The 18,437-nt window shown below is 44.0% G+C and overlaps 1 protein-coding gene across 1 annotated transcript in view; it reads right to left on the bottom strand.

Annotated features, from left to right (window-relative positions):
* The window catches only part of LOC115201998 (lipopolysaccharide-responsive and beige-like anchor protein), a 273,164-nt gene that overhangs the window by 210,441 nt on the left and 44,286 nt on the right, over positions 1 to 18,437 (bottom strand). Inside the window, exons 4-10 of the mRNA XM_029765858.1 lie at positions 16,770 to 16,870; positions 13,687 to 13,782; positions 9,743 to 9,864; positions 8,376 to 8,502; positions 3,570 to 3,689; positions 2,372 to 2,518; positions 1,877 to 2,074 (exon numbers count right to left, since the gene is read on the bottom strand). Coding sequence (XP_029621718.1) covers positions 1,877 to 2,074; positions 2,372 to 2,518; positions 3,570 to 3,689; positions 8,376 to 8,502; positions 9,743 to 9,864; positions 13,687 to 13,782; positions 16,770 to 16,870 — 911 coding nt within the window. The remainder of the gene's footprint in view (positions 1 to 1,876; positions 2,075 to 2,371; positions 2,519 to 3,569; positions 3,690 to 8,375; positions 8,503 to 9,742; positions 9,865 to 13,686; positions 13,783 to 16,769; positions 16,871 to 18,437) is intronic.

Genomic DNA, 18,437 nt, shown 5'->3' with positions numbered 1-18,437 from the left:
TTACAGTACTTGTCATCTAGTTGTTGCTACCTAGAACTTACATGGTAACAAGTAATACCAGAACATGCCAATTTACTTTACCTCATAAATAAATTAACTCATCATCCTCAGTAACTACAAGGTCAAATAAAGTATTATATAATATAATAAAGCGCTTAAAGAAAACTCAGGTTCAATATAGAAACGAGTGGTAGGCAGATCTAATTCTGTAACAGGGTAGTGTTCTGTTCCCAGCCTGCTAGCCAGCCAGGTGCAGTGTGCTTCATTCTCACCTCTATCTTAAAGGAACAATCCACCCAAAAACACTCACTCCTTTCATTTACAGTGTTAAATAACACCACTACGTGAGAATATTTTTTGTGAACAAAATGTTTCATTTTAGCGTTATAATAGAGGTTGGTAGCAACATGGAAAATCGTTGTGGAAGTCTGTTGTAGCTCAAGTCTACTACAAAATCCACAATGCAATGCTCTCTATGGTCTGGCTGGATAGCTAGCTAGCAAATGTAGCTACACACAGTAAAACCAAATGCAAAATCAGCATGCGAAGTAGCTAGTTAGCTGTAAAATCCCCTGAACAAACTGCACTATAAATGTAGGAGACTACAACCTCACTATGTTCAACCTGCAGATCCATGTCAAATCAAATTCTGTTTGTCACATACACGTGTTTAGCAGATGTTATTGAGGGTGTAGCGAAATGCTTGTTTTTCTAGCTCCAACAGCGCAGTAGTATCTAACAAGTAATATCTAACAATTTCAAATACAATACACACAAATCAAAAGTAAAGTAATGGAATTAAGAATATATAAATATTTCGACGAGCAATGTCAGATCGGCATAGACTAAGATACAGTAGAATAGGATAGAATACAGTATATACATAACAGATGAGGAATGCAAAATATGTAAACATTATTAAAGTGGCCAGTGATTCCATGTCTATGTATATGTGCCTCACAGAGTGGAGTCTGAAATTCGCACCGGCAGATATACTTTTGAGGAGATGGGAAACGTTGCCCATGCTACATCAATGGGCCGCGCAGTGCATTCTGGCCGATTCTGGGACAAGGAGTTGGATACGTTCCCAACCAGCAGACTGTCGTTGGATTCCTATCTCCTTTCTCTAATCTCTATGACAACAGCACCATGCAATACACTCTGGACTAAAGAGGCAGGCAATTGGGAAAAATGTGCTAGACCCTCCATTAAATTACACATTTCTAGAGGTAGGAATATCACAAATATGATCAATGGCTCATTAGAGAGAAGATATCCTCCCGAATTAGGACATCGGCCAGTATTGATATCTGCCATGTATGACAGACATTTTCGCCATCTAAAAGTCGTATTCCTATTAACTTCCAGTGTAGTGAGAGAGACTTTATCACCGTGCTATGTCATTCTGCCTGCTTGAATGGCAATAATGGCAATGAAATCATGAAATGACACAGGGAATCGATAGAACATCACTCAGATGCACAAAAACAATATAACATTGAAAATGGGTGAACTTTTCCTTTAATTAGAAGTAGATAGAGCCTGATGGAGGTGCTTCATTATCTGTGTGAAGGTGTGTGTCTGAAGGTGTGTGTATGTGTGTGCGTATATATGTGTAGGTGTGAGTGTGTGTAGGTGTGGGTGTGTTTGGGTTACAGGTTAGGGGAAATTAATTGTAGATCCCCATGAAGATAGAAGAAAACGTGTGTGTGTGTGTGTGTAACAAGCGGCTGAGGCACCTGAGTAGGGGATAAGAATAACCTACAGAAGTGCCATTAGTCAAGGTAGATTGATAACTTTTTTCAACATTGACTAGATTTCTAGCTTAGATGGTTTACATTTTGGTGCAGTAGTGTGTGTGTGTGTGTGTCCGTACCTGCAGCATGAGAGCGTGTGGCGAGTGGACGAAGATGGAGGCGTTGTCCTTGGGGGAGGACTCCAGGCACAGCTGAGCGTCGGTGGCGCGTGGGTTGTAGGAGAAGGAGATGCAGGAGGACAGCTTGCCATCGTACAGTAGGATCTTGTGGTGCTCAGCAAACAGGAGGTCACTCTCAGCCTTGTACTTGAACGTGCCCTGAGAGAGACGGCAGAGAGGTCAAATCAATTAACAGGAAGGAGACTTGAGTGTGACTTTCATTTATATTTTTCTGTTCGGTTTAAAACTTACACACTACTAGTGATAGTCTGTAGTGTATCTTCAAATAATTCATGATAGGAGAAAGGAGGAAGAGCCACAATCATTCATGTTTCACAACAAATTGATGACTGCAGACCTTCCTTGTTTGATCTATGGGGTATCCAAATGTCAGGGCGTTTTGGAATAGTGGGACTACTGAATACTGCATGATGACTGGGCATTGCCTCTACCTACCTTGTAACCAGGCCCCAGCTGGTAGATGGCCAGGATCTGGGCTGCACTGAGGGCCTCGCCAAACAGATACACCGCCCCCATCTGACCACAGAACACACGGTTGGCGTCCGCCGTCTCTGACGAACCCAGGAAACACTTGTCGAAAGTCTGAAGGGAGGAAGGAAGGAAACAAGGAAGGAAACAGGGAAGGAGAATTGAACAAGTGTTAATAAAGATAACTATGACAACTCAAACAGCATGTTTGAGTGTGAATCAACACACCATCGGTATACAGATAACATACATTCCTATTCATCTGTTCCCTTCTGTATGTTTACTCGAGCATATGTAAATAGGCAGGGGATGAGCTTAGCATTGTTATCGAGGAGGGAGAGATATCTCAATCAGCCATATCTACTGAAGGGTATCGAGGCCCTCTGTGACACTGTCACGCCAAGAGGATTGCATTAGAAAAGCATCTTCGTTTGGCTAAAACTGATGTGAGAATCTTGTCTTCAGCACGAAAGGCAGAGAGAAAACGCATTCCGGAGAACCATGACTGAATCTCATACATACGAGTATGGGTGTATCTTCAACTACACAACTCATTATGCAACTCATCTCCCTTCCCTGTTACAGACCCAGTTCCATCCATGTGAGGAGAGAGAGGGAGGAAGAGAGAGAGGCAGAGATAGAGAGAGAGAGGCAGAGAGAGAGAGAGGCAGAGAGAAAGAGAGAGTGGTTTCACCCCTGAGCCCTCTGTCAGCTGAGACAGTGATTATATCAATCAATCAGAAAGAGTGGGGCCTGTGGGGAGGTGCTGTCCTCTTCTAACAACCAGTACTGCAGTAACAATGGTTCTCCATGGTTTATCAATCACAACATATACCATACGTCTTTGTGTGGAAACTTCTTTATGAAAAGCACAATGGTTCAAATTGAAGAGTTCTGGATGGACAGCTTCAAGGCTTTCTTGTTGATTGATTGATGACTTCAGAGAAATGTTTTGATTGATAACTGGCATCAAAATATACTTTTGGTTATACACATGCATAACAACCACTACCACAACTTCTAGGTTCAGCTATATTCCATTACACAGCATAGATGGGTGAGAATGGTTGTATGAGAGTAGAGGTTTGTGGTTACTACAGGAAGAACATTATAACAACCATGATCAGTATAGTATGGATCGATCGATTGATTGATTGCTACTTACGTCGCTGGTGTTGACGAACCAGGTGATTTCTCCGTAGGAGGCGAGCTCTCCATTGACGTAGCAGCTGATCTCACTGTTCTTCCAGCGGTTGTAGACGTGAACGATGGTCACCATGTACCACTGAAACAACAACACACAACAAGTTAACCACCTCGGTCACCGTGTACCACTGAAACACAAACAACAACAAGTTAACCACCACGGTCACCATGTACCACTGAAACACAAACAACAACAAGTTAACCACCACGGTCACCATGTACCACTGAAACAACAACAAGTTAACCACCATGGTCACCATGTACCACTGAAACAACAACACACAACAACTTAACCACCATGGTCACCATGCACCACTGAAACAACAACAAGTTAACCACCACGGTCACCATGTACCACTGAAACACAAACAACAACAAGTTAACCACCATGGTCACCATGTACCACTGAAACAACAACAAGTTAACCACCATGGTCACCATGTACCACTGAAACAACAACAAGTTAACCACCATGGTCACCATGTACCACTGAAACAACAACAACTTAACCACCATGGTCACCATGTACCACTGAAACAACAACAACTTAACCACCATGGTCACCATGTACCACTGAAACAACAACTACTTAACCACCATGGTCACCATGTACCACTGAAACAACAACTACTTAACCACCATGGTCACCATGTACCACTGAAACAACAACAAGTTAACCACCATGGTCACCATGTACCACTGAAACAACAACAAGTTAACCACCATGGTCACCATGTACCACTGAAACAACAACAACTTAACCACCATGGTCACCATGTACCACTGAAACAACAACAACTTAACCACCATGGTCACCATGTACCACTGAAACAACAACAACTTAACCACCATGGTCACCATGTACCACTGAAACAACAACAACTTAACCACCATGGTCACCATGTACCACTGAAACAACAACAACAAGTTAACCACCATGGTCACCATGTACCACTGAAACAACAACAACAAGTTAACCACCATGGTCACCATGTACCACTGAAACAACAACAACAAGTTAACCACCATGGTCACCATGTACCACTGAAACAACAACAAGTTAACCACCATGGTCACCATGTACCACTGAAACAACAACAAGTTAACCACCATGGTCACCATGTACCACTGAAACAACAACCACCACCATGGTCACCATGTACCACTGAAACAACAACTTAACCACCATGGTCACAATGTACCACTGAAACAACAACAACTTAACCACCATGGTCACAATGTACCACTGAAACAACAACTTAACCACCATGGTCACCATGTACCACTGAAACAACAACAACTTAACCACCATGGTCACCATGGTCACCATGTACCACTGAAACAACAACAACAAGTTAACCACCATGGTCACCATGTACCACTGAAACAACAACAACTTAACCACCATGGTCACCATGTACCACTGAAACAACAACAAGTTAACAACCATGGTCACCATGTACCACTGAAACAACAACAACAAGTTAACCACCATGGTCACCATGTACCACTGAAACAACAACAACAAAACCACCATGGTCACCATGTACCACTGAAACAACAACAACAAGTTAACCACCATGGTCACCATGTACCACTGAAACAACAACAACAAGTTAACCACCATGGTCACCATGTACCACTGAAACAACAACAACAAGTTAACCACCATGGTCACCATGTACCACTGAAACAACAACAACAACAAGTTAACCACCATGGTCACCATGTACCACTGAAACAACAACAACAAAACCACCATGGTCACCATGTACCACTGAAACAACAACAACAAAACCACCATGGTCACCATGTACCACTGAAACAACAACAACTTAACCACCATGGTCACCATGTACCACTGAAACAACAACAACAACAAGTTAACCACCATGGTCACCATGTACCACTGAAACAACAACAACAACAACTTAACCACCATGGTCACCATGTAACACTGAAACAACAACAACTTAACCACCATGGTCACCATGTACCACTGAAACAACAACAACAAAACCACCATGGTCACCATGTACCACTGAAACAACAACAACTTAACCACCATGGTCACCATGTACCACTGAAACAACAACAACAACAAGTTAACCACCATGGTCACCATGTACCACTGAAACAACAACAACAACAACTTAACCACCATGGTCACCATGTAACACTGAAACAACAACTTAACCACCATGGTCACCATGTACCACTGAAACAACAACAACAACTTAACCACCATGGTCACCATGTACCACTGAAACAACAACTTAACCACCATGGTCACCATGTACCACTGAAACAACAACAAGTTAACCACCATGGTCACCATGTACCACTGAAACAACAACAACAAGTTAACCACCATGGTCACCATGTACCACTGAAACAACAACAACAACAAGTTAACCACCATGGTCACTATGTACCACTGAAACAACAACAACAAGTTAACCACCATGGTCACCATGTACCACTGAAACAACAACAAGTTAACCACCATGGTCACCATGTACCACTGAAACAACAACAATTTAACCACCATGGTCACCATGTACCACTGAAACAACAACAACAAGTTAACCACCATGGTCACCATGTACCACTGAAACAACAACAACAAGTTAACCACCATGGTCACCATGTACCACTGAAACAACAACAACAACAAGTTAACCACCATGGTCACCATGTACCACTGAAACAACAACAAGTTAACCACCATGGTCACCATGTACCACTGAAACAACAACAACAACAAGTTAACCACCATGGTCACCATGTACCACTGAAACAACAACAACTTAACCACCATGGTCACCATGTACCACTGAAACAACAACAACTTAACCACCATGGTCACCATGTACCACTGAAACAACAACAACAAAACCACCATGGTCACCATGTACCACTGAAACAACAACAACTTAACCACCATGGTCACCATGTACCACTGAAACAACAACAACAACAAGTTAACCACCATGGTCACCATGTACCACTGAAACAACAACAACAACAACTTAACCACCATGGTCACCATGTAACACTGAAACAACAACTTAACCACCATGGTCACCATGTACCACTGAAACAACAACTTAACCCCCATGGTCACCATGTACCACTGAAACAACAACAACAACAACTTAACCACCATGGTCACCATGTACCACTGAAACAACAACTTAACCACCATGGTCACCATGTACCACTGAAACAACAACAACAAGTTAACCACCATGGTCACCATGTACCACTGAAACAACAACAACAACAAGTTAACCACCATGGTCACTATGTACCACTGAAACAACAACAACAAGTTAACCACCATGGTCACCATGTACCACTGAAACAACAACAAGTTAACCACCATGGTCACCATGTACCACTGAAACAACAACAATTTAACCACCATGGTCACCATGTACCACTGAAACAACAACAACAAGTTAACCACCATGGTCACCATGTACCACTGAAACAACAAGTTAACCACCATGGTCACCATGTACCACTGAAACAACAACAACAACAAGTTAACCACCATGGTCACCATGTACCACTGAAACAACAACAACAACAAGTTAACCACCATGGTCACCATGTACCACTGAAACAACAACAACAACAAGTTAACCACCATGGTCACCATGTACCACTGAAACAACAACAACTTAACCACCATGGTCACCATGTACCACTGAAACAACAACAACTTAACCACCATGGTCACCATGTACCACTGAAACAACAACAAGTTAACCACCATGGTCACCATGTACCACTGAAACAACAACTTAACCACAGCACTAGAATGAGATTATATTTCTATGGACCCAACACACTAAACACCTCACCAGTTTCACACATTTTTGTTGTTGTTATAATGTTTTAAATTTCAATTTAAATGTACAACAATGGTAATGAAGTTACTAACAAGATACAATGAATAATAGGCTATGTTATCATGAGTTTCACATTGGCAGCAGAAGACTGCAAATGACCAAAAAAAGCATTGGCCAGCCTTAATTTTAGCCTCATTCCTAGCTGCCTTCACAGAGTTTCCCTTATGAGACATGGGACATCGCCCGATCAGCTCCTAAACCCCTTGGGCTACAATCCCACCTACATTGGCTGCTCACATTTCTGTCAGACATTGGAAGAATCCAGTGAAATAGGTTATTAGAGTTACCAGGCAGACAGCTTGGGAGATAAGACCGACCGTGGAATACAGAGGCCTAAAGATAGAATGAGGTTCTGAGTCTGAGGAGGAAGTAGAGTAGCGGTGTTGCACTCTGGGGGATAACAAGGGGAGTTTTAATTGGCCAGGGGCACCATGGATCTCACAGATGCTGTTGGGCTTGACTGGGTCTGGGTGCTTTGGTCTGGCTGTGTGTCATGCCACTTTACATCATCCCTCTCTCTCTCATTCCTTCTATCCTTTTTTCACTGTTCTGCTCTGATATTACTGGCCCCCAGAGGAAGGACCAGATCACTACGCTTCATCCCAAAGGGCCTAGACGAGAGGGCGGTCTATGTGTACTATGCCTGCGTACAATTTGTTCTCTGTGTGTCCTATGCGAAAGAGAACATGTTTGTGTGTCCTACTTAGCACGTGTTTCTATGTTTTATGAGTGCTAGGTGTGTGTGTGTGTGTGTGTGTGTGTGTGTGTGTGTGTGTGTGTGTGTGTGTGTGTGTGTCTCTCCCCCACAGGACAGTGTCTGTCTGCCGGCCTCGCCGTCTGCCTACCTTCTGTGGTTTGAAGTCATATTTCACACAGTGCTGGAATCCCTTCCCCTTGGACTTTAACGAGGTCACAATCAAACAGCCGCCCACAAAGTGTGCAGAGTATCCCAGACCTTTGTTGGTGCGAAAACTACAGGAAGAGAGAGAAGAAAAAGAAAAAACACATTTCAGTTAGTGAGCGTGACGGCTCACTTTAACACAGCCTAACACTCAAGGGCAGACGGGGGGTTGAGACAAGTCAACCTGCCAATAAATCATTCAAAAACATACACATTTTTTTTAAACTTTGAAAATGGAGGAGAGACAGAGATGGCGAAAGCCTCAATCATTTGTCAACTTCACAAAAAAATTCCCATTTGTGGGTGTCTGTGTTCTGAGTGAGCAGGGGCCCCGCCGGTCGCCATGTGTGATTTAGTGAACTAATCTCTTTTTAAAAGGGCAGAGTCTGAAGTAGTTTTACTACACACTTTTCTACCTCTAGCTGGCTGGCTGTGTGTGGTTGGTTATCATTTTCAGAAGGCCCACCAAACAGAAGGCCCACCAAACAGAAGGCCCACCAAACAGAAGGCCCACCAAATCCTGGCACATCAATTAGATTTTTTGACAGAAATTAATTATCGGCTGAAAATAGGAACGAGTGAGGCCCTGATTTACTGTCCCTGAGAGAGGGAGGGAGGAATGGAGAGAGGAAAGAGTAAGGGGGAGAGAGGAGAGGAGAGGAGAGAGAAAGAGAGAGAAGGATGAGAGAGAGAAGGATGAGAGAGAGGTAAATAGAAACGGAGAGGGAGAGGCATTGCATCAATATGCCTTCTTTATCTGGTTGTGTGTGTGTGTGTGTGTGTGTGTGTGTGTGTGTGTGTGTGTGTGTGTGTGTGTGTGTGTGTGTGTGTGTGTTAAGCCTTTCTGATGTCAGGTTTTGTTTTTTTTTACTATTTGAGGATGACTTCATCCTACAATTTTGATGAACAAGGGAAAATAATCTAATAGCTTTCCTTGGCGTACAAATACAGTATACACAAACCACAGACACACACACGCATACAGAAAGGGAACTACGGTATGAGCCAAATTCTATTTGAATACACCTGAATAATATCAGATTATCCATACAAAATGTATGCATGGATATCTCAAGTTAGGATATGAGTAGAGACGTCATTTGCATAGAGAAAGAGAACAAATCAAGCAGCAGTAAGTTGTGTCAGTGTTAGTGTGGGTGTACGAGATTGACTACATTAGTCGGTGGCTACAGACTGACTGGTCGCCAAATGATTCGCCATTTAGGATGCAAGGTGATTCCTAGACAGTCTGCAGTCGCCGAGTGCAGTGGAGTTGATCTGAAACATGGACGGCTGGTGAATGTAACTCACCAGTACAGGTAAGGCTTGTCCTTGTCAACATTGATGTTGTTGATTGGATCCATGCGAAGCCACGTGTGGAAGGTGAATCCATTCTGGTACGGCCATTTGGCTATAGGGGGCAGAGCTATAGCCTGTGAGGAGACAAACGGTTAGCTCAACGAGTTGAGAAACACTGTTTTAGAAATAGGATTGGGAGTAGTGTGACCTAGACTACAGTGGGTCCAAGAAGGAAGGGATGGAGAAGTTAATGTGTGTGTGTGTGTGTCGATCCAGAGGGCTTCCTGCCTCATTAGCCAGATTCACAGCAAGGGGAAGGCGTGTGCTTAGTGCTCAGTCTCCGCTGCACACACACCAATCACAGACCCTCTTAGGGCGGCCCTGAGCTCACCCTCACCAAAGGGCACCGTCGCCATGGCAATGAAAGGGTACACAGAGACATACAGTGCACACACACACACACACACTCACTCTCTACATACAATGTGAGTGTTCCAGACATCTATTGTATGACAAAATGGGAGCAGACATGATTATCTCTATAGATAGCTGTAGTCAAATGTACCATGGCCACATACAGGTGTAGGCAGCATTCAGGTGAGACTCCTAGAGAAAATAGTGAAGGGTAAAGGTCCTAGACGAAGACACACAGTTAAAACGTAGCATACATAAGGCTGTCGTCCTTCATGAAAACTTAGCCGACGTCGCCTAAGATATGAGATCATAGCTTAAACTGATAAGTTTATCCTTCATTACCTTGAAGAGTTCAGCAAGAGCATCTTAACTGAGTTAGCTTCACTAAGTCCTCACTTTCACACCCAATGACACCAGGAAGTGTATTAGAAAACTGCTCTATTTTAAGAGAAAGAGAGGGGAATAACAGAACATTCCCAGGGGACTTATGTTATTCTTTCACTCACTAAATCACATGGCTGGCTGGCTAAATGGCTGGATAGATAAAAAAGGTATTGGAAAAAGCAGCTTAGGGATTGCTGCTATGAGAAGGAAGGGGTGAGAAGGAGAACAGGGAAGATGGCTAGGAGCATTAGAATGAAGGGAGGAGAAGGAGAACAGAGGGAAGATGGCTAGGAGCATTAGAATGAAGGGAGGAGAAGGAGAACAGGGAAGATGGCTAGGAGCATTAGAATGAAGGGAGGAGAAGGAGAACAGAGGGAAGATGGCTAGGAGCATTAGAATGAAGGGAGGAGAAGGAGAACAGAGGGAAGACGGCTAGGAGCATTAGAATGAAGGGAGGAGAAGGAGAACAGAGGGAAGACGGCTAGGAGCATTAGAATGAAGGGAGGAGAAGGAGAACAGAGGGAAGACGGCTAGGAGCATTAGAATGAAGGGAGGAGAAGGAGAACAGAGGGAAGATGGCTAGGAGCATTAGAATGAAGGGAGGAGAAGGAGAACAGGGAAGATGGCTAGGAGCATTAGAATGAAGGGAGGAGAAGAAGAACAGAGAAGATGGCTAGGAGCATTAGAATGAAGGGAGGAGGAGGAGAACAGAGACGGCTAGGAGCATTAGAATGAAGGGAGGAGAAGGAGAACAGAGGGAAGATGGCTAGGAGCATTAGAATGAAGGGAGGAGAAGGAGAACAGAGGGAAGACGGCTAGGAGCATTAGAATGAAGGGAGAAGAAGGAGAACAGAGACGGCTAGGAGCATTAGAATGAAGGGAGGAGGAGGAGAACAGAGGGAAGATGGCTAGGAGCATTAGAATGAAGGGAGGAGGAGAACAGAGGGAAGATGGCTAGGAGCATTAGAATGAAGGGAGGAGAAGGAGAACAGAGGGAAGATGGCTAGGAGCATTAGAATGAAGGGAGGAGGAGAACAGAGGGAAGATGGCTAGGAGCATTAGAATGAAGGGAGGAGAAGGAGAACAGAGGGAAGATGGCTAGGAGCATTAGAATGAAGGGAGGAGGAGGAGAACAGAGGGAAGACGGCTAGGAGCATTAGAATGAAGGGAGGAGGAGGAGAACAGAGGGAAGATGGCTAGGAGAATTGGAATGAAGGGAGGAGAACAGAGGGAAGATGGCTAGGAGCATTAGAATGAAGGGAGGGAAAGAACAGAGGGAAGATGGCTAGGAGCATTAGAATGAAGGGAGGAGGAGGAGAACAGAGGGAAGATGGCTAGGAGCATTAGAATGAAGGGAGGAGAAGGAGAACAGAGGGAAGATGGCTAGGAGCATTAGAATGAAGGGAGGAGAAGGAGAACAGAGGGAAGATGGCTAGGAGCATTAGAATGAAGGGAGGAGAAGGAGAACAGAGGGAAGATGGCTAGGAGCATTAGAATGAAGGGAGGAGAAGGAGAACAGAGGGAAGATGGCTAGGAGCATTAGAATGAAGGGAGGAGGAGAACAGAGGGAAGATGGCTAGGAGCATTAGAATGAAGGGAGGAGAAGGAGAACAGGGAAGATGGCTAGGAGCATTAGAATGAAGGGAGGAGAACAGAGGGAAGATGGCTAGGAGCATTAGAATGAAGGGAGGAGAACAGAGGGAAGATGGCTAGGAGCATTAGAATGAAGGGAGGAGAAGGAGAACAGAGGGAAGATGGCTAGGAGCATTAGAATGAAGGGAGGAGAAGGAGAACAGAGGGAAGATGGCTAGGAGCATTAGAATGAAGGGAGGAGAAGGAGAACAGAGGGAAGACGGCTAGGAGCATTAGAATGAAGGGAGGAGAAGGAGAACAGAGGGAAGATGGCTAGGAGCATTAGAATGAAGGGAGGAGAAGGAGAACAGAGGGAAGATGGCTAGGAGCATTAGAATGAAGGGAGGAGAAGGAGAACAGAGGGAAGATGGCTAGGAGCATTAGAATGAAGGGAGGAGAAGGAGAACAGAGGGAAGATGGCTAGGAGCATTAGAATGAAGGGAGGAGAAGGAGAACAGAGGGAAGACGCTAGGAGCATTAGAATGAAGGGAGGAGAAGGAGAACAGAGGGAAGATGGCTAGGAGCATTAGAATGAAGGGAGGAGAAGGAGAACAGAGGGAAGATGGCTAGGAGCATTAGAATGAAGGGAGGAGAAGGAGAACAGAGGGAAGACGCTAGGAGCATTAGAATGAAGGGAGGAGAAGGAGAACAGAGGGAAGATGGCTAGGAGCATTAGAATGAAGGGAGGAGAAGGAGAACAGAGGGAAGATGGCTAGGAGCATTAGAATGAAGGGAGGAGGAGGAGAACAGAGGGAAGATGGCTAGGAGCATTAGAATGAAGGGAGGAGAAGGAGAACAGAGGGAAGATGGCTAGGAGCATTAGAATGAAGGGAGGAGAAGGAGAACAGAGGGAAGATGGCTAGGAGCATTAGAATGAAGGGAGGAGAAGGAGAACAGAGGGAAGATGGCTAGGAGCATTAGAATGAAGGGAGGAGAAGGAGAACAGAGGGAAGATGGCTAGGAGCATTAGAATGAAGGGAGGAGAGGAACAGAGGGAAGATGGCTAGGAGCATTAGAATGAAGGGAGGAGAAGGAGAACAGAGGAAGATTAGCTAGCATCTGTGGTCCTCCTCTCTTTCCATGCTGCTTATTCAACACACACACACACACACACACACACAGTAGTACAGTATGACCCAAGCTACATATGGTTGGTAAACCTTGACATTATAGGACACAGAAGCCAAGATGTGTGCTGGGTCAGAGCTTATAGGCAATTCATGATGCATTATCTTAGTTATTGTTAATGCGTCCGGCCTTGGATCATGTGGGAAGTCAAGCACAAGAGGATGTAACCCATTTAGAACATTTCCAGAGGTGCTGTAAATACCTTACCGTAGACACCGTGTTCACCGAGACTCATACCAGTCACTAAGTCTGAAACGACTTTTACCTTACATAGTGCACTACTTGAACAGTGCTTAGGGGAATAGTGTCATACCAGGTGTAGCGTCAGACTGTAGTCTAGTTGGGTAGTCAGGTATACATGTGGAGGTGTACTGAGTTGTTACTGTAAATGTACTCACAGCAGCACTCTTCCCTGGGAAGCTGAAGAAAGAGTCAGGTCCGTTCCGGTGGGCCATGCTCCTCAGAACAGACAGCAGCTTCACCGCATGGGGAGGCTGGAGGGAAGAACCCGCACAAGATGAGACAGACTTTGATAAGGGTGCACCGCATACACACAAACACACTTAAATGTAAAGCTACAGTGCATTCGGGAATGTATTCAGACACCTTCCCTGTATTCCACATTTTGTTACGTTACAGCCTTATTCTAAAATTGATGAAATACAAAACATCCTCATCAATCTACACACAATACCCCATAATGACAAAGCAAAAACAGGTTTTATTATTTTTTTTGCAAATGTATTACAAATACAAATCTTATTTACGTAAGTATTCAGACCCTTCACTATGAGACTAATTTGAGCTCAGGTGCATCCTGTTTCCATTGATCATCCTTGAGATGTTTCTACAACTTGTTTGGATTCCACCTGTTGTAAATTTAATTGATTGGACATGATTTGGAAAGGCACACACGTCTATATAAGGTCCCACAGTTGACAGTACATGTCAAAGCAAAAACCAAGCCATGAGATTGAAGGAATTGTCCGTAGAGCTCTGAGACAGGATTGTGTTGAGGCACAGATCTGGGGTAGGGTACCAAAAAATGTCGGCAGCATTCAAGGTCCCCAAGAACACAGTAGCCTCCATCATTCTTAAATGGAAGAAGTTTGGAACCACTAAGACTCTGCCTAGAGTTGGCCGCCTGGCCAAACTGAGCAATCGGGGGGAGAAGGGTCTTGGTCTGGGAGGTGACCAAGAACCTGATGCTTACACTGACAGAGCTCCAGAGTTCCTCTGTGGAGATGGGAGAGCCTTCCAGAAGGACAACCATCTCTGCCGCACTCCACCAATCAGCCTTTTATGGTAGAGTGGCCAGACGGAAACCACTCCTCAGTAAAAAGGCACATGATAGGCCGCTTTGAGTTTGGCAAAAGGCACCTAAAGGACTCTCAGACCATGAGAAACAAGATGTATTGGTCTGACGAAACCAAAATTGAACTCTTTGGCCTGAATGCCAAGCGCCACGTCTTGAGGAAACCTGGCACCATCCCTAAGTTGAAGCATGGTGGTGGCAGCATCACGCTGTGGGGATGTTTTTCAGCGGCAGGGACTGGGAGACTAGTCAGGATCGAGGGATAGATGAACGGAGCAGAGAGATCCTTGACGAAAACCTGCTACAGAGTGCTCAGGACCTCAGACTGGGGCGAAGGTTCACCTTCCAACAGGACAACAACCCTAAGCACACAGCCAAGAGAACGTAGGAATGGCTTCGGGACAAGTCTCAATGTCCTTGAGCGGCCCAGCCAGAGCCCGGACGTGAACCCGATCGAACATCTCTGGAGAGACCTGAAAATAGCTGTGCAGCGACGCTGCATCCAACCTGACAGAGCTTGAGAGGATCTGCAGAGTAAAATGGGAGAAACTCCCCAAATACAGGTGTGCCAAGCTTGTAGCGTCAAACCCAAGAAGACACAAGGCTGTAATTGCTGCCAAAGGTGATTCAACAAAGTACTGAGTGAAGGGTCTGAATACTTATGTAAATGTGATTATTTTTCATACATTTGCTAAAATTTCTAAAAAAGAATTTTGCTTTGCCATTAAGGGATATTGTGTGTAGAATGAGGAGGGAAAAAAACTATTTAATCAATTTTGAAATAAGGCGGCAACGTAACAAAATGTGGAAAAAGGCAAGGGGGTGTGAATACTTCCTGAACGCACTGTATATGTTCATGTTCACAGGCAGGTAAGCAAGCAAAAAAAACACACACCAACATCTCCACAACTACAGAGTCAAGCTCTATTTTCTGCTTTTCTATATTGACCTCTACTAACCAAGTCAACATCTTGTTGAGAACTCTCTAGAAACATTATCCTGAGAATGCAGTAGTTCTGTTGATCTACTTTACATTCCCGTTGATGCTGCAAGGTCACCCGCTTCAGATCAGAGCCCCCTTCCTTTCAAACCAAATGTAAATCAAAACTCACGGAACCGTGATCAACGTTGATAAACTTCCATAATATATTGATGAGTTTTTCTTCCGAAAAGGCCTCGGTCGGTTTAATTTCTGTGGAGGCTGCAGTAAGCATGTCACACTGTGTTCACTCTGTTCAAATCCTGTGATGGAGAGACTCCTGATAGACGCATCATCTCTTGCCAACCCCCTCAGATAATATTTCACAGAGCTAGCAGTGTGTGTGTGTGTGTGTGTGTGTGGTGGACAGAAATGGAGAAGCACAAAAGCAGCTTGCCCCCATTTCCTTGACAATCTGGTTCCACACTGATCAATGGGCCTCCCTATCCCCCTCCCTCTGTCTCAATGGAGCAGGGACTCAGTGGATAATACATTATATACACTCATATTCATGGTACAACCTACTAGATCTGCTGTTTTTACACAAGGGCTACTGTAATGACTCCACCCTGCTAGGCAAGACCGTCCAGGCTGTCTTCCCACTGTACTGTAATGACTCCACCCTGCTAGGCAAGACCGTCCAGGCTGTCTTCCCACTGTACTGTAATGACCACCCTGCTAGGCAAGACCGTCCAGGAGGTCTTGGTGGAAAACAACAAAACCCAGGTTGGAAAACAAATTCTTCATCATCAACTCGATAACCACTAATGTATCTTAAGTACAGATACTATCTTTAACTAAATGATAGGATAGTACTATTTATGTTCAACTGTTAAATGTGTGTGATTTAATCCCAAACACTGATCTAAGATCAGTTTACCCTCTCCTTAAATCGTAACATTACCCAGTTGAAGGTAGAATGATAAAACTGCCTTCATAATCAGAGCTAAGAGGTAACTTCCTCAAGTTATTACACATTAATAATGCAGTAATGTTTTTGGGATTAGCCCAATAGACAGCGATGGTGTGTGTGCACTACATAGTGTGATGTATGGTACCAGAGCACAGAGAGGCTAAAAGGCTGTGCACAGGCTACCAGTTGAAGTGTTGCTAGCACATTCCCCATGCTCTCTACAAGACAAATATGACAGGGCGGTACGGTATGAAGGTTAGACTAGATGTGTTACCCATTGGCCTTTCTCTCCTTGCAGTTTGCTGAAGAACAACTTCAGCTCCTTGACTGTGATGCTGTAGCTGGCCAGCACTCCTAGCATGTCCACCATCAGGTCTGGAAGAGGGAAGGGACACAAACAAACACACACACAGGTTAAATATGTGAAGAGGGGAAACTGACAAGTTACCACACCCTAACAACAGACTTGAACAGAGTCAAAGTGAAAAGCAATACACATACAGAGGGATATTCCAGAAACTCTATAACCAAAGTAACATCATTGTGTAACCTCTTGTTACTTGGCTAATAAAACATTTTATGACTTGATTACAAATAGACCAAAAACACTTCATACTAAAGAGGACATCGAAAAAAAATTAAATCAGATATTCAGCACTTAAAACACCTTTTATTTGTTGAGTACAAATATTTTCACGTTATCGCAAATGTAGAGAAATGCTATGCCATTCCCCATCAATGTGGGTTTTTTAAAAGTTTTTTTTTCACCTTTATTTAACCAGGTAGGTGTCATGAAGTTGGCCTGTGGGTAAGGTTTATGACCCCCCATAAATACCTTTCTCCCTTCCCCTCTTTCTCTGACCCTACTGAAGGACTTTTGAATAGCCTTTGTTAAATATAGAGAGTCTGGGAACATCAAACAAGTGGGGGGAAAGGAACCATATTTCGGTAATAGAACCAGTTGGAAATATACCAGGTACTTAATGAGTATGGATGTCAGTTCGGTTATCATCTGAGACATTATGACTGATGACAGGACGACATAAACTGTACCTGGGAAAGTCTACACATTCTAGTTATCAGATTCACATGGAATTGTTGTGCAATTTAAATGTTTGATATTGAAACTGTTTGTTAGGAGATTAAATGTGATTTTAGCTTCCAAATGAGAGAATTGGGTTCATAAGGAAAGAGCCCTGACCAATCAGTGGCCCGCCCCTGTGAAGAGACAGGGGTTATAAACGATGAAACACACCCTTCTCCCCTCGCCACTATATAAGTCAGTGACAAAATGTAATCAGTCTGTTCCAGGTAGGTGAGGTCTGCAGCCTCTGCGTTAAAAGGACTCACATGTCAAGTACAGAACTAAGCCAACCTCAGTGTGAGCTTTGGTTGCGAATGGTATGAACTTTGAACCCTTACTCACTACAGAAGTGATACTTCCTAGCCGTTGAGTTAGCAGCGGCCTCTGTAGACGTGGGCTAGGAAAGGACGGACGACGGATCCAGTCTAACACACAACAAAGATACTACAACGTATCCATTTTACCACTAACGACATTCTTCCGAGGACAGGAAGATCTGTTGGCCAACACGGCCAGCATCTACGACCAACCTACCGAAGCGCAGCTCAGAGTAAATATTTATAGCATTTTCCTTTTCCAAATGGGCGGTAATTTAGAATGCATACGATAATGTATTTAAAATGGCATAGCTGCTTTCTCTGTTCCTCAGTCTTCCCGCTCTTTCATTCAAGCCCAACCCCCTTTCTTTGTGTAACAAGCCACCATGCCGGTTTAGCCCACTAGGGCACATTCTCCTACCATTTCCTTGTAACCATATCTGTTTATGCAATTCTGTGAATTATTTAGTTTAGTAAATAAATTATTTTAAGACAATTGATGTATGGATGACTCATAGTGAAGACTGGGTTCGTGCAGATA

The sequence above is a fragment of the Salmo trutta genome, chromosome 11, assembly GCF_901001165.1.
Source record: "Salmo trutta chromosome 11, fSalTru1.1, whole genome shotgun sequence".
Lineage (NCBI taxonomy): Eukaryota > Metazoa > Chordata > Actinopteri > Salmoniformes > Salmonidae > Salmo > Salmo trutta.
This window is presented reverse-complemented; position numbering and strand designations above follow the sequence as displayed.